The sequence below is a fragment of the Paroedura picta genome, chromosome 4 (assembly GCF_049243985.1).
Source record: "Paroedura picta isolate Pp20150507F chromosome 4, Ppicta_v3.0, whole genome shotgun sequence".
Taxonomy (NCBI): domain Eukaryota; kingdom Metazoa; phylum Chordata; class Lepidosauria; order Squamata; family Gekkonidae; genus Paroedura; species Paroedura picta.
Window position 1 is genome coordinate 71451678 of NC_135372.1, and position 17975 is coordinate 71469652.

Genomic DNA, 17975 nt, shown 5'->3' on the forward strand with positions numbered 1-17975 from the left:
AACTGGGTGCAGAGTCAACTTATGCCACCAAAAAAGCCTCATTAGCGAGATGCGGAAGAAAGTGGAGCTTCCTGGGACCAGGGCGCAACCAGAAGCGGCTCCGGGGTATCTGCGTGCATAATCGGATACTCTGGGTTTTGCCGCCGTTGTGTTCCGTCCCGTGCATAATCGGTTTGCTTCACTTCTTCCTCCTCCTCATTCTCCATGCCACCGTTTCAGCGGCCGTGCATAATAGGCCACATTGACGCCACACTCCTGTTTTGCTTAAAAATGAAACGTCACCCCACTACTCTACACACCAATGGATGAAAGTTTGCAAATCACTTACTGCCACAGGTGGCATGCTTTGGACGCAGAAGGGCACCTTGGACTTAAGGATGATGCGCACACATTTCCATCAGCTAAAACAAGGCCACAGCTTTGTTATTAACTCTGCAGGAGTTTTGGTGTAGCCTGGGTGAGGGAGCCTGACTTGCAGTCAGCTGAACACAAGAACCCAGAACCCAGAAGTGCCCTGGGGCCCACCCAGCTCCCCCACTAGAAACGTGGGTCCCTTGTCACTGGATTCCCACTGTAGGGAAGTGTCACATCTGGGGTGCGAAGAGGAAGCACACACTTCCCTTGCAGGCCACCCAGCATTGTAGACCCTGGGGTGCCAAGTAGAGATGCCCCTCTTCCTTGGTCTCACCCCAGGGTACCTCACACTGCGAGCCCCATGCCTTCCCTGCCAGATCAGCACTGCTCACAGACCTGCCACTTCTTATGGAGGCCTCTAAACTGGGGAGTCTGATGCACAGACCAAACTCCCTCCAAACAGGCTCCATCCCATGCCAAAACCACCAGCTGTGACAAAATGCATTCAAAGACAAATGACAGTGGCCCTATTCCATACCATAAACCATATTAGCCAATATAATAGGGTGGGTGGGAGGGAAACTGGTAACAGGTGACTTCCGGGGGCATGGCAGGAAGAGGTGGCCTGCTGACATCACTTCCAGGGTTTCTCAAATTCTGAAGAATGTTTCAGGGGTTTCTTGATAGTAAAAAGATTTGTGAAAGCTTGCTCTACGGGTCCAAAGTATTTGCTGTATTTTTTTAATAGTGTTGTCTGAGTGACACCTTGATTAAGAAATTGCCAATGTCACATCCCTATTTATCAAGCAGATGTTCTGGGAAGGCCACACATTGGGCATGAAGGTAGCAAGCCCTCCTTTCTTTCTTTCACCCCAGCAACCAGAAGATATGTTTAACAGAGAGTAGCTGAGTAAATAACACATCTTGCATTGCTTTATGTTAAAAGTGCTGATGTAAATGCCTGAACCTAGCAACAATCAAAACTCAGATCTCCTAAGGGCTGCAGGAGGAGTAAAAGTTGAGCTGCACAGCTGGCTCTTCTGAGTATTTACTGTGTCATCTGCTGTTATGCTTCTCATGAAATGTTAGTCTCCTCAGGTAAAATCAATCACTGAAATTGTGCCCACATGTAAGTAATTTGTTTTGTAGAAATAAACAGGAAATGTTTGTCAAATTCTCCTCCCATATCCTAGAAACAATCTGGAACAATTCCCCTCCTATCTACTGAGAAACAGTTTAAAAAAAAAACACACACACACTACAGATTTACAAAAAAATATGCTGAAGTGTAGCTTTTCAAGGATGCAGAACTATGACTGAGGTCCCTAGGCCAGGTTCAGTAAACATTCCATGCACTCCTTCCCACCTAAAAGGCTGCCTTGAATTGATTTGTGTGTATCGCTGCAGTCTTGCAGCAGGTCTTGTGAAAGAAAGGAAAGGTGGTCAGAATTATTTTTATCGATTCTGCCACTATGTAATTTTTATAGAACTGTTTGACCAGTCTGACCCGATACATATAATTACAGATATTTTCCCACAACTCTGAAAGTGGATGTAAAAGATCAGAATCAAACCAAAACAACATTATTAGCCACTTGAGTTTTGATTGGTTCTACTCTTGTGGTTTTAGTAAGATATCTATAACTCTACAGTTATCAGCTGGTAGATTAAGAAGACAAAGTGCTTCCTCTATTTTTTTTATTATTTCTGGGCAGATTGCTAGACTGTGAAATTGAGTTGTTGGGAATATTAGGGTTCAAGGCTAGCATCTTATCTATCATTAGTAAAAAAATTGTTCAGTGCCAATAGTGTAAAGGCTCTGTACGAGGCATAGAACATGGTTTCCTCCTATCCAGGGGGTTTATAGAAATAATAGGATCATTTAAGAATAAAAGGTACTGCAAATGTGGATCCCATGTCACCATGTCCAGCTAAGTATATAGAAGTAAAGATATAGTTTGCGGATAGGATATATTGTTTGAGTACAAGCAGATGGCCCTATGCATAAGAAACTTGTAATTCCTATTTTTTATATTCTTTGTTATGGTAAAAACTAGCAAGACTGAATTAACACAGCTTGTACATATTCCAAAAAGACATTGCAATATGGATAACTGCACCCAGAGAGTGGTTGTCAGTGGTATTTTATCAGAGTGGAGGGAGGTGAGCAGCGGAGTGCCACAGGGCTTGGTACTATGTCCAGTACTTTTCAACATTTTTATCAATGACCTGGACAAGGGGGGAGGGAGACTCCTCATTAAATTTGCAGATGATACTAAATAGGGAGGAGGAGTAAATACCCCAGAAGATATAGAGTTCAATAAGATCTGAACCCACTGCAAAAGTGGGCAAATAAGAACAAGATGCAATTCAGTAAGGAGATGTAGAGTTCTACATCTGGGTCACAAAATGAGAAGCATGCATACTGGATGGGAGATACACTTCTGGGTAGCATGGTGTGTGAACAATATCTTGGGGTACATGTGGACTGTAAGCTAAATATGAACAAAGAATATGGTGCAGCAGTAAAGAAGGAAAATGCAGTCTTGGGCTGTATCAACAGAGGCATCACGTCAAAATCACAAGATGTCATAGTCCCACTGTATACAAGATTGGTCAAACCCCACTGGGAATGCTGTGTGCAGTTCTGCAGGCCTCACTTCAAAAAGGGCATGGACAAAATTGAGAAGGTTCAGAAGAGAACAATGAGAATGATCCAGGGCCTGGGGATCAAGCTATGTGGAAAAGCTGAGGGACTTGGGAATGTTCAGCCTGGAGAGGAGGATTTTGAGAGGGGACAAGATTGCCATTTTATTCGAAAGGATGTCACTTAGAGGAGGGCAGGGAGAATTTCCTGTTGGCAGCAGAGGATATGTTTAAACTACATAGAGAATGATATCAGCTAGATATCTGGGGGGGGGGGAGTTCAGAGTAATTCAGCAGTGGAATCGACTGCCTGACTAGGTGGTGAGCTCCCCCACACTGATAGTCTTCAAACAGTGGCTGGACAGATACTTATCCTGGATGCTTTAGGCTGATCCTGCATTGAACAGGAGGTTGGACTAGGTGGACTATATGGCCCTTCCAACTCTATGATTCTAAGTAAAGTGTTGGAAGTTAGCCATGAATATAAGCCCGCTCAGGTGAGACAGCTAGCTATTACACGAAGATGATTTTTAAAACCTATAAATATGTGAAACTGAATTGATCTGGAGCATCTTCTTCAAAGATATTTCTCACCTATAATCCTCATTTTTGATAATTAATAGGCTCAAATAATGGATTTTAATTGCCTATGTAAAATCAATGGATGGTATCATATCAAAATGTATAGAATTGTTTTAATTTAAGAATGAAGTCAAGCTCCTCTATTAATATTTTTCACTTGTTACAAATGAACCACAACTTGTCAGGCTGTATCTGGTTGCTAGCCTCCTGCCATGCTATCAATGCCCTTGACATTTTGTATATTGTCATCTGTCACTGGGGAGCAGGCTTGGGAAAGTTAACTGATTGTAACTGTTTTTATTGCTTTGCATTGCTTGCTTGTTTGTTTAGATTAATTGCCAGTTCTCTCTTGGGAAGATGAAACTATGGGAGAGGCCTGGAGTAAGCCTTGCAAAAATGATGTGCAACCGGGTGCAGGACTCTTTTCCTGGGAACAGGGGGAAGCTGCCTCTTGTTGGGAAGTGGGGTTTCGAGGTTATATTGACAAGTGTATTGCCTATCAAATTAGTGTCAGCATGAATAATCATGAGTTTCATATTGCTTTTGCTGTTAATGCCAGGTGTATTCCCTGAGAAAGTCAATGAGGGACTGACACAAATGTTGTCAAGGTGTGCCTCTTGCCAGGAGATGAATGCTCTCACATAGGAAGGCTAACTATATCCCTAAGGCTTAAGTGCACCTCTAGATCTGAATCAAGCTTTGTCAGGGTCATCCAGGATAGAACTCTTTGGTGATTGCTGGGGGATCCGTTGATTTGGTGGTGATGGCAGAATTATCTTGTTCTTTTGTTGTTTTCAAATTTAATTGTGATGTGAGGGGTTTTTTTACATATTGTAATTCTGGATTTTTTGTATGCTGCTCTAAACTTTAAGAAGAGTTGGTTTTTATATGTGGCTTTTCTCTACCAGAAGGAGTCTCAAAATGGCTTACAATTGCCTTCCCTTTCTTCTCCCCACAACAGATCCCCTGTGAGGTAGGTGAGGCTAAAAGAGCCCTGATATTACTGCTCGGTCAGAACAGCTTTATTAGTGCTGTGGCAAGCCCAAGATCACCCAACTGGCTGCATGTGGGAGAGTGGGGAATCAAACCCGGCTTGCCATATTAGAAGTCGGTGCTTTTAACCAGTGCACCATGCAAGGGTACAAATTGGTAAATAAATTTTAGGCAATCTTATCTCTATATTTTTGTTGGCTCTTGATCTTACTGGATTTAAATTGGTTCAGATAATGTATAGCTTGTTCTGTAAATACAGACATTAATGGAGCAACAATCTATTACAGGGTATATCTCAATTCTATGCGTCTTAGAATAACCTTTAAAGTAATTCCAGTGGTATGATTGCCAAATATGGGACCATAATCAGTTCAGTGATTTCAGTTGATGTAAAGCAGTCAGAATGATGATTAGAATGATGAAAGAAAATTCATGCCTAGGTGATCACAGTAAACATGAGTTGAGTTGGGGGAACCCAAACAGAACTTGCCAAGAAAACTAGCATCTAGTTTGGCCCTCAACAAGAGTCAGGGTTTTCCTAGATCTTCCAGGCCCATCCTAGACCTATCCTGTTGGTTATCCCAAATCTCTTAGTGGTCCAGGATGATTCATCAGTTATAGCTGTTCCTGAGGAAGATGGACCTGACTATTTCCTCCCCACATTCCTTGGTAAAATACAATATGCTTTATGGGGTTTTTGATGACTGTCCAGGAACTGGCACACAATATAGAGACCTCTGAAATCTGAGTGTGCTGTATCAACTACCTGGCTCCCAGTTTTTTGTTTGTTTGTTTTGTCCAAGATGGTTTTGCCCTTTAAAACTCTTGATGATTTGGGACCAAAGTACCTGAAAGACTGCCTCTTCTATTCACAGATCTTCTCTAGGAGGTGGTATATGCTCCTGGAAACCTCATTGTCAGAGGTGAAGTTTTCAAACACCCATGAGAAGATTATTTCAAATGTTGCCCCTCCCCCCCAATAGTGAAATCCCATTTCCTGGCCACACAGCTGATCATATCTTTTTTTGTCTTCCAGCATAATTTAAAGATGAGTTTACTCTTGGATGTCTTTGCATTTTCATTAATTGTGCATTGCTGTTTATGTTGTGGTATGATGCTATTCTGTGCTTTGCTATTTGCATCTCAACAGATTTTATCTGTGATTTGTAGCCCATTTTGTATAATGTGGCAGTGGTGTTTTTATTATGATTATTATTACCCTAGGTATTGAAAACTGTCCAAAATAATATGAAGGCAGGATATAAATAGGTTTAAATCCAATAAATTTGCAGACATACAGAAGTAGTCTTTTGGCTGAAGAAGTAACCAATGTGGTATAGAACAGCTGACTGAGGCCTGGTCTAAGCATTGAGCTTACCATATTTCTGGTTGATGATGTAATCTGTGGCATGAGTTATTTGTCAGGACAGTATGGAGGGAGGGGACTATGTACAGAGCTCTAAACTCCTTGGAGTATTAATGTACTAAATTATTTATCCTGTTTGATTACCTTCTTCTGAGTTGTTTTATGGTTACTCTACAGAAGTAAGCTAGTCAGTAACACAATGTGCATTTAAATTAAATTTATTTTAATACAGCACTGCAGCCAGATAAAACAGCGAGAAAAAACATTTCAGAGTAGAAAATTGCAAAATCAGGGAGCCAGTACAAAATTTAAAATATATAAAATTGTATAATTGATGGGTACATTATAAAAAATGCATAGTAAAATTCCTCTAAAAATCTTCACTTAAGCTTAAGTTGTCTTTCCCGTGTGCTAAGCACATGCGCACAAAATCTGGCAACCTGCTTAATAATATGGCCCCTACAATTCCACAGGAGGAATTTTACTTTTTCTTTGTTTGAGCTGGTGGAGGAATTCCTGAGTAATGGGAGGATGAATTTATTTCTCCCAGAGCTAAAAGTAGGGCACCTTAAGAGGACGTGTTTGATTGACTCTATCTCCCCGGAATCACAGGGCCAGAGTCTTGAAGCGACCCACCAGCATGGCAGAAGGTAACGTAGAGCATCTAGCTAGTGTGAATGCTCTCCTATAGTATTTTGTTTCCAAATAGGAGAGATAGTCTGCAGAGGCTTGAATATATCTGGAACACAATGGTGCACCATACCTAGGGGAGCGAGAAAGGTCAGTTTGATGCTCTGTGTCCTCAGTCCTTTGTTTCCCTACAATTTTCGCCTGATTGTACACCAACCCGAGTAGTGAAAGTGAGGAAAAGCCTAATTTTATAATTTCCGTCTCGGTGGCCACACAATGTGCATTATGAATGGGGTTCAAGTAAAAATAATACTGCAAATAACTATTAAGGAAATGCACTTTGTTTGCCTAAGTAGAGATACTATAAGAATTACAGAGAACTCATATTTCAGAACTCAGGGTGGCATTGCTCATGTAAACTCACAACAAATAGGATTAGGGAACTGGGATGGTTCTTTGAGATTAATCTGGAAATGGCTTTTCTGATGGCTGATTCAAAGGATAGGATCCAGACTAATGTTTACACTGGCACAAGGATTTCTGTTCATGGCACATGATTTTTCCAGCTCAAAATGTTTTGCTGCAGCTCAAAATGTTCTCTAAAAGGGGAGGCAAAACTACAGACTGTGAGCAGAGGTCCTTGCTGCCATAGACATGTAAGGCTGGATCCAAGCCATAGTAACATAACTATTATTCAGTGCTATTTACGTCTGAGATAATCAAACTTGGTGGAATTGAGGAAATCTGTAACCCTTTGAGTCCACTGGCACCTTAAAGACCAACAACATTTTGTTCAAGGTCTAAGCTTTCATATGCATGCATACTTCTTCAGATAAGAAGTGTGCATTCACATGGCAGCTTATACCTTGAATAAACTTTGTTGGTCTTAAATGTGCCATTGGACTCAAACTCTGTTCTGCTGCATCTGACCAACATGGCTACCCATCTGACTCTGTTTTAACTCTTTCTTGTTGTTTTATTTCAGTTTCTCCAAAAATATTTCATATCTCAAGTGACATTGTGGTGAATGAAGGAAGCAATGTCACACTTGCTTGCTTGGCATCAGGGAAACCAGACCCTTCCATTTCTTGGAGACACATCTCTCCATCAGGTAGGTTTAATCATGTTGTTCACCTTTAACAGAACTTTTGTTATTGTGTTTAGAAACAAGTCTAGTAAAATTCCAAGACCAGTTTACTAAAAAGAAATATAATGCTGGCATCTAGGTTTAAAATGTTCTCTGGAAGTTAATTAAAGTTAGTAATTGAATCATATTTAATGTATATTGATGGTGGGTCAGGTCACTAGACTAAAAATTAGCCATTGGCTTTGGCTTCTTAATATACTTCAAAGGATTTTCATCATAACATTTGGTCTTGAGTTCCAAACATTTTCTGCCAAAAATAGAGATCTACAACCAGGAAATCAGAAGGAGACTGACACTGGGAAGGGCGCCATCAAGGAGCCAGAAAGAACCTTTAAGTCTAAAGATTATTAATAATATACCATTCCCATTTACTAGGTATGAGTATAAAAGGTAGACAATGAAAGAAGCTGATAGAAAGTTAATTCATTGGAAATGTGATAACGAAGAACAGTTTTACAGATACCACAGGCTCCCCAAAAGACAAATAAATGGGTTATAAATCTAATCAAGCATGAACTCTCCCAAAAAGCTAAAATTACTAAAAAGTGGCTATTGTACTTCAGTCACATTATGAAAAGACAAGATTCTCTGGAAAAGACAATAACATTAAGAAAAGTTGAAGGCAGCAGAAAAAGGCAGCATGTTAGATTTAACATGAGATGAATTGACTTAAAGGAAGCCACAGCCCTCAGTTTGTATGTTCTGAGGGAGGCTGTTAATGATAAGATATTTTAGAAGTAATTCTTTCATAGGGTTATCATAAGTTGGAAATGACTTAATACATAGACACAAGTAGAAAAATGAACCCAGAAAACAAGACTACAAGAACTGAGTCTGCTTTAAATAAAAGCTCCAAATTTGTGAATCCTGGACAAGAGAGCTGAAGTGTTCCCTTTTTTTGCACATTATCTCCCCACACATATATGCAAATACGTAGAGCAGTTCTTCACTGCTTGCTCCGTCATCCCTTGTTTACCTGTGATCTTCTGTTGGCTAAGAGGGAGTACAAAAGTCCAAATAGCAGGACAAGAGGTGGCAGGATCCCCAGCCACTGTGACAATGGACATGCAGCCGTACCATGTTGACAGAAATAACATGACAGTCAGTCTCAGACTTGTCGCTTTGGCACATTTCTCTGTTGCACAGGACATTAGGATGGGAGTTGAGGGCATAAGTGACAAAGGCATACTAATGTTAATATTAAGCATTTTTTAATTACCACCATAGTTAGGACTGTATGAGAAATTATTGTTTCCCTCCATCCTTTCTGTAAACTGGGTTCTTCCCAGCCAGCTGTGGCCATTCCTTAACACTCTTTCACTGCTACCATCTCATAGCTGAAGTTGAGAAAGAAAAGATGTTGGAAAGGAGGAAACAGGAGGACAGAGAATGGTTGCTCTATGGTACCTCATGGCAGAACTGGGAGGATGAGAGGATAATGGTGCTATTGCTGTTCCTTGTCATCATCACTAGATTCTGCAGATATCAGACTATGTGGATGCTGACCTCTGGCCTGTTTACTTTTGTTTAGAAAAGATACACTTGGAATGGGTAATTATTTCCTAAGTTTTGACTCTAAATACCAATGAAATAGAAGCTCATGTAATGGTGAATTTTCACACTAAATCCTTGTTGGCCATTCCTCTTCTTTACTTATTGCCTTTTCTTGAAAATATCTGTGTCTTCTTCGTTTCCTTTGATATTTAGAGTTAAAACTTCTAAGGACAGAGACTTGTCCTTTTGGTTTATGTTGCTATATGACTATCTGTGCGCTTTGATATTGTATCTGTTACTATTGCGGCAGTTAATACCAAGTTACCTTTGCATTCATCTCTACTGTGTTAAGGTACAGGACTGCCTATTGCTATTCAGGTGTGTGGACATTTTTTAGATGAACCAAATGTAGTTTGTAGGTGGGAGAACCACAACCTAGTATGCCTGAAAGTGATGCTAATCAGCACTTTGCTTTATAGAGAAAGACTTGAAAGAATTACTAATAGTGACCTTTAAAAGAGCAACAATTAAACCTTTTTAAGTGACCACCCAGAGAGTCGAAAAATCAGTTATATCATAAAGGTGTTCTTTAACTAAATGTCAAACAAAATTGTGTTAGGAACCTTGGGGAGTCTTCAAAGTGGAGCCTAGGATAGGTGCTTGCCTAATGGCAACATAGAAACTTGAGTTTCATTGATAAAATGGCATCAACAGTACCCTACTGCCACCTTGCAATTTCAGTACAAAAGGGGAAAGATGAAATTTCTTCCTATAGCTGATCCTATGATGACTTCAGTACAGTATTCAAGATTTTCTCCCCAATAAAAGTCAATTAAGTGACTGCAAACTCATTGAATCAAGAGTTTATATGTCTCACTCCCATTAAGCATTATTCTTTGATAATCGATTCACAGTTTGAATTTATCCACACTGCATTAGGGTTAGTTCCACAGAGGATCCATTCAGTAGAGGAAAATACAGGTACAAATGTTAGGTTCAGAATCCACAATCCATGAGGGTTTTTCAGGAAACCTCCACAAGTAGTGCACTTGATTCACATTCTGAAACAGATGTTAATACAGCAAAAACATTTTGTTTTGGAATTAGCCAGTGGATGGAGTCATTGGCATAAAATGCAAGTTAAGGTATTTTTAGTGCTGAATGGTGCCAGACAAAGGTGAAAATTTTCAAGGGAAACTTTGTCCTGAAACTATTGTTTCAGGATTTGGGGGTGGGGTGGAATATGCATGATTAATTTTTTTTTTATTCCTTTACCATAGATAGCAGGACATTGGAACAAAAGTTTCTAAGTTCTTTTTGGCATACCAGCATTCAACATGCAGGGAGTTCTTCACCAGGGAATCAGTGGCTTGCAAGGAAGCAGAAAAAAAATATTATTTAGACAAACAAAAGGCAAAATTCCAAGAGAAGCTCACTGTGTGTTGGTCACAATACTATAGAAATGGAAAGGGCCACAAGGCCACCAAGCTTAATCTCTTGTCCTGGGGTTTGATACCTGTTCTCTGAAGCATTCCAGACAGATGATTGTTCAAAAATGGAGAAAACAAAGAAATCTCCCAGCATCTTTTATAGCTGAATTACTGCCATGTCAGGATCTGATTTGGATACAGGCCATCTGATAAAAGGAGAAGTGATTTGTTCCTTCCACTGTGAATGGGAACTGAGTTTGTCCAAGCAGAAATAGGCAAGTGTATGGTAGTAGAGTTATGTGAACATGTACATACTGATTGTGCATTCCTGGACATTATGGGAGACTTTGAGCAAATTATATGCCATGTATTTAATAAATTGTAACTATTTATAAATAAATGAAAATGAACTGTCTAGAAGAAATTAAACCTACTGTGCTGCTGTTAGCCATCTAAAGAGAAAAAGACAGCTGTCTTATTTCTCTCTCCACACCCTTTAAATGGCTCTAATGACATGGAAGGGCAGTTTTTCTTTCATGACACTATGCACAGTATGAATGGTTAAACACCTTGTCAGTATGGCTGTAATTAAAACCAGGCCCCATGCGGCTGTAGTTGCCCCATGCGGCTGTAGTTTAGTTTTAAAGGATGTTGGGAAAGCCTCATCATGGAACACATTTGTTTTGACCCCGTGTATTGAAGGTTTGCAATGCCTGCATGACTTTGTTGTTGCTAAATCACCCTTCTGTGAACTCTACCCTTCACTGGTAAAGCTGATATAATGTCATTTGTATTGCACTAGTGGGCACACTGAAATCCACTCTCCAACTGAGTTGTTGCCATCCTGCATTTCTCTGTTCTGTGTACCATTGTTTGGCTTCTTTTGCCTCCAGATGTTTAGAAGAACACAGCACATCTCTATTCTACTTGGAGTTTTCTTAATTAAAAAAGTGGGTGTTGTTTTCGTTCTTTCTTTTGTTTTGTGAGGAGTAGAACAGTAGTTATATAGCATAACAGGGAAGGGATTAAGAAGGGAAGTGCATTAGCTCTGATTTCCAAACCAGTTACAAAACTTTTGCTCCCTAAATTATTTAGTGGCTAACTATATGTTATATGCTATGCACACAATATGGTCTTTAAAGTGGGGTTTGGGATGAAAATGGTTTGTCACATAAAGACCCCTTTTTCTCAGGCTGCTTTGCAATCTTATGTCCCTTCACCCTAGAATATTGCTATTACACATATCTGTACACAGCCCGTGGCGCTACGGGCGCCACGGACTGAATAAAAGAGTAAGGGGTAGTGGGGAGGAGTTAGGGCGGGACCGGTCCGGGATAAAAACTCGGAGGGGCCAATCAGGAGCCGCGAAGCGGCTCCTGATTGGCCCCTCCGAGTGTCAATCCCGCCCGCGCGGCTCCCCATTGCCTGCTTCACTCGCTCAGGGAAAATGGCGGAGCGGCTGGTGAGAGCCTCGGCTGGGGGGTGGGCCGGGAAGCCTTCTCTCGGCCGGCGGAGCGGCCTCGTAGCGTCGTGGACGCTGCGAGGCCGCTCCGCCGGCCAGCAGAAGGCTCCAGAGAGCCTCGGGGGGGTCGGGAAGCCTTCTGTCGGCCGGCGGAGCGGCCTCGCAGCGTCGTAGACGCAGCGAGGCCGTTCCGCTGCTCGGGAGACGGCTCGAGAGAGCATCGGGAGATCGGGGAGGCTTGGAAGCCTTCTCCCGGGCACCAACGGTCCTCCGACGATTCCCTGCCCGGCAGCCCGACGCCCCAGCGACCTACCTTCTCTTTTTAAAGAGAAACCTCCCTGGTCGCCTTTTTTTTCTCCTGCATGCTGTGGACGCCTCACCCCGACAAGCCCAGAAGACGTCCGCTCCCACTCCCGCGGAGCCGCCACAAGGTCAGTCTAGCGCCCATTTTATTAAGAAATAAAATGGGCTTTTTTTACTAGTTAGTGTATAATGTGCAGGAGAGAGACTCTTCAAATTGAAGGCTGTGAAGAGTCTACATGTAAAATGGATTTCTTGTCCCAGCAGTAGTGTTGGAGTCCCAAAATAGATAAAAATAGTTATATCCCAAATTGTACAAAATGTTTTTGTAAGGAATGGAAGTTACTTAGAGTCCTGCTGACTCACTCCTCATCTAGCTGGGAGCCAGCTTGGTGTAGTGGTTATGAGTGCCAGCTACTAATCTGAGGAGCCAGTTTTGATTCCCTGCTCCTCCTCTACATGTAGCCAGCTGGGTGACCTTGGGCTCATCACAGCACTGATAATGCTGTTCTTACCGGGCAATAATATCAGGGCTCTCTCAACCTCACCCACCTCACAGGGTGTCTGTGGTGGGGGGAGGAAAGGGAAGCTGATGATAAGCCCCTTTGAGGCTCCAGCTAGATAAAAGTGTCATATAAGAACCAACTCTTCTTCTTTCCCATGTAATACATCACAATCCACTATTATGAAAAATTTGGCTTTTGACTTGTGCATAAGAACACACACTGCGAATTTAACTTCAGCCTAGGACTAGTCTGTATGCATAAATTTCCTGAAATCTTTCTGACTTCTATTGTGGCATACTTGATGTTATTTAGTTCAGTGGTCCCCAACCCCCGGTCCAGAGACTGGTCCCGGTCCGTAGATCAGTCAGTACCGGGCCGAAGCTCCTCCTCCTCCCCCCCAGCTGCCACCTCGGGGGCTGCCCTGCCACTCTGCTGCCAGCTCACCTTTGGTGCTGTCCAGTGGCCACTGTGGCAGCACCCCCCAGCAGGTGGTGGGAAGTCAGGGGTACCAGCAGGAAAGCAAGTGGAGCAGGGGTCAGGTGGCAGTGGCAGCGATGTCCCTCGGCAAAAGACTACCCCCCCCCCGAGCCTCAGTAAAATTGTCAAGCGTTGACCGGTCCCCGGTGATAAAAAGATTAGGGACCACTCATTTAGTTAATGAATTTTATACCATTGAGTTCATTTACAGATTGGTGGTTCTTTGCCACTGTGATTTATGACAGTGAGCTCCATACTTTATGAGAATTGAGTTACATAGATTGTTTAGAATGTCACTTTTAATTCAAGTAAATAGCATTCTGCATAGTCTTTACAAAAATATTTATTCAGAAAAATCAATATATTTTGGAAATTCTTACATAAATATTTTGATCCATTTCAGTATCCCTACACTACTTGCTGGGCCTTAATAAAATATTGTAATAGTTTATGTATATATAACATTACACTGACCACTGAAGAAGGCTCCTGGGTCAAAATGCATGTGGTCTTAGCATATGTAACCATTTATGTTATTCTTGGGAACTGTATGTGCAGCATTTTATAGGGTTCCAGGAAACATTGATTTATGTTTGTATGCAGTTTTTTATTCTAATTATGCACACTAGACAATAAATTATTTTATTTGTTTGCTCAACCTTTGGGTTCTTGATTGGCCTTTTCTACATTATACAAATTAGTGGTCTCTTGAGTTTCATTTGGGAAATTACCAATCTAATTTGGAGATTTAGCAAGAGGTGGGTAACCATGTGATCTCCACCTATGTATACTGGGTTACCCCCCTAAAAAATTCTAAAGAAATCAATAAACTGGAAGTTTGCTTTTATTAGAAAGAATTAAAGTGGTACAAACACACACTAAAAAGCACAAACAGAAAGGCAGGGGTGAAAGGGAATACTATTTAGGAAAAGGCTGCATAATACTTTCCATCATGATGTGAAGAGGGAGGTCCATGGATTCAGCAAAATAACCAGTACTTCATGGAAGAAGAAAGAGACCTACACTCAGATCTAAGAAAGCACACAGAAAAGGAAGGAAGGCCACCATGCAATTGGGGATTTACAGAGAGTAGGACACTAACAAACACTGATTGGTGCTGGTTCCTCTATTTTTTTTTTTTTTGAGAAAATGTAATCTTGAGCTATGGATGATGGGATAGCCCCTAAAACAATGTTCTGATGAGATAGTTTGTACTTGCCAAGGAGCCTAGGAAGTATGTGAAGGGTTCGTCTTGGTGTGGACAAGGTTCTGGGAAAATCCTTGATATGTTCCTAGGAAGTTAAACAATAACTGTGATTACAGTGATTGGGTAGAACTAAAGATGTTAATGTTCCTCGATGACCCCTTTACTGCTGACAGGAAACTATCTAGGTGGGGCAGCTATTAGGAGTTGCTAACTGACTTCCGTGGGTTTGAGAGAAAGGGAAATTGGAAAGCTGATGAGATTAGTACCAGTTCTTGGAGATAAGTATTGTCCCAAACCAAAGTTTGAGTCCAGTGGCACCTTTAACTCCAACAGAGTTTTGTTTAAGAGATAAGTTTTATGTGCATGTACCCTTCATACACGGACATGAAAATTTATACCTTGAAAAACAGAGTTTTGGTTTTAAACATGTCACTGGACTCAACATTGTTCTACTGAATCTATTTCCAAAGGTATGCATCTATTCTGAGTGGGAAGAGAAAGCCATTAATAAGTCAGCCCTTACATTCCCACAGAACCTAATCTAAATGTCCAGGTATATCCTGGAGATTGACTTTTGGCTGGCATTCAAGTTTTCTATTCCTGCTTGGAAGTAGAAAGTGTATTTTGTCCCTTTGAGTTGCATCTGACATCTGTTCCGAATGTTCATTCCAGCTAGGCAGTGTGCTATAAATTAATATCTGATGCTGGGTTAAGGAGATGTATTTCTGTGTATGCTGCCTACAAATTATCCCTCAATGTGAAGAGTCAGGCTACTAACACTCTTGCCAAAAATAGACTCATCTCCTAAATATTGGATGGAGAAATTAGCAAATGCTAGGAGACTAATAAGTGAGATTTATACTTATGTATACTAGGGTGTCCATGTTCGAAACATTGGACAGAGGCCAAATTTGAAATGAAACAAATATGATTGTATTGAAAAATATGATTGTATTGAAAAATAAAAATAAATCCCTAATATACTTTCAGAGCATTTAAACTAACGTAAGCACACTTAAGAAGAAAGTAAATAATAGAATCATAGAGTTGAAAAGGACCATAAAGGCAATCTAGTCCAACCCACTGTTCACTGCAGAATCAACCTAAACAATTCTTTATAAGAACCTGTCCAACCTAAAAACAAAAATCATGTTCCCTCAACTTCCTCTTCTCCAGACTGAATATTCCCAAGTCCCTCAACCTATCTTCATAGGGCTTGATTCCCTGGCCCCAAATCATCTGCATTGCTCTCCTCTGCACCCCCTTAATTTTTTTCATGTCCTTTTTGAAGTGAGACCTCCAGAATTGCACACAGTACTCAAGGTGCAGTCTGACCCATGCAGTATACAGCAGGACTATGGTATCTTGCGATGTTGATGTGATACCTTTGTTGATACAGCCCAAGCCTTCTTTACTGCTGCACCATATTGTCTGTTCATATTTAGCTTATAGTCCGCATGTACTTGTTCACACACAGTGCTACTCAGAAGTATATCTCCCATCCAGTATGCATGCTTCTCATTTTGTGACCCAGATGTAGAACTCTACACTTCTTTTTGAATTGTATCTTGTTCTCATTTGCCCACTTTTATTGGATATTCAGATGTCATTGGACTCTATCTTGTGGGGTATTCACTACTCCTCCCAATTTGGTGCCATCTGCAGATTTAATGAGTAATCCCTCTAACCCCGCATCCAGATCATACTGAGCCCTGTGGGACCCCACTGCTCACCTCCCTCAAATCTGATGAAATATCAATGATAATCACTCCTTGGTTACATTTTTCTAACCAATTCTCTATCCACCTAACCATCTGAAAATCCAGTTTGCAGTCCACCAATTTACCCATCAGAACCCATTAAAAGCCTTACTGAAAATTTTTGAGATGGCGTGATATAAAATATAAATATAAATAATAAAATTTAAATATAAAATATATAAATATAAAATATAAATAATCTAAAATATAAAATATAAATAATCTAAAATATAAAATATATAATATATATATAAAATAATATAAAATAAAAAATATAAATAATTTGGGTCAGAAAAAGGTTAATAGCTACCTTCTGTGATGTGACAAAATCCACAAGTGGGTGTATGGTTTGGACCCAAAAATGACACACTCATGGACTAAGTGACTCTGTTTAAATGCCCAATTACATGCTTGGAAGCTAAAATGAGGCACCTAGCTCCTAAAACAAAGGAGCTAGTGTGTTTACTGAAGTGAGGTAAAGAAACAGAGACCATGTAATGGCTCTGTCATTGTTGAGAAGGAACCCTTTGATTAAGTTACTGGCTGTTCCAAGGTCAGGGATGACACCCATGATTGCTTCGGAATGGATGCTAATGCATTTCTCAAGTGAAGACCAAAGAGAGTGGCTAGAAAGATTGACCAGGTATTTGACTCTGGTAATTCAGAAAAGAAGATGGTTGAGGTCCCAGATGCCATTATCTATCAATGAGCCTTTTTAACATAGGGTGAGGGCAAGGTTAGTGGAAAAGGCTCCTCATGAAAATAATAATATTGCTCTACATACACCAGAGTTCTCCCAGAGGTATGTGGCATTCAACTAGAAAATGTTTGATGTTTGAGAGCAAACATGGTTATACCAACTTCCTAGGTGAAATTGACATGACATACTACATTTCTGGTTAAGCAATGCTTTGCTAACAAAGGGCAGGCAATAAAGGCTGGTTTGCAAGCAAACACTTACTTTGTCCATGGAGGATTGTAAGCCCTTACAATACATCTCTCTCTCTCTCTCTCTCTCTCTCTCTCTCTCTCTCTCAGCATTTTCTAGTTTTACCTTACATACATAGAACCTCTTTTTTCTTGAGAGTACCCTCTTCAAATGGTTTAAGATTGAACTGAAGCAGTACATGTGATGCAATCGATTAACTGCTCTTAGGCATTGAATCAGTTTCACCTTCCTGTTAGACTTCAGTTTCAGGGGCAATGGCCTGCTTAGTTGTTCCATTTTAATCACTAAATGTAATAAATCTAAAGTGGACAACACACTCCCTACCTGATTGGCTCTCTCTGGCAGTGTGCTGCCAATAGAGAGAGAACACGCTGTCAGTGAGTACCAATCCATTCAAATTGCACTCTGCCAATGGGGTTGCATCAGCTCAAATTGCATGCAGAAAACTCACTCCCTACCAGATTTCCCCCCAGATATTCCCCCAATGGGAGATGGCCCTCAGCCAGGAATGGCTCACCCTAGTAATTTAGCCCCAATCAGGAGGGAGCCCTCATCCCAGGAAGGGCTAATAAGGAATCATCTCTCCGCTTCCAACTTCCTGCTGATTTCAGAAGTTGGCTGGCTGGAAGAGGAGGTGGCCTTAGAGCATGTTCTGACACCTGTAAGTTGTCA

The 17975-nt window shown here is 40.9% G+C and overlaps 1 protein-coding gene across 3 annotated transcripts in view; it reads left to right on the top strand.

The window, feature by feature from the left end:
• The window catches only part of NEGR1 (neuronal growth regulator 1), a 719159-nt gene that overhangs the window by 459632 nt on the left and 241552 nt on the right, over positions 1–17975 (top strand). For all 3 annotated transcript variants that reach the window (XM_077333337.1, XM_077333338.1, XM_077333339.1), the window contains exon 3: positions 7557–7682. In XM_077333337.1, the coding sequence (XP_077189452.1) occupies positions 7557–7682 (126 nt within the window). The remainder of the gene's footprint in view (positions 1–7556; positions 7683–17975) is intronic.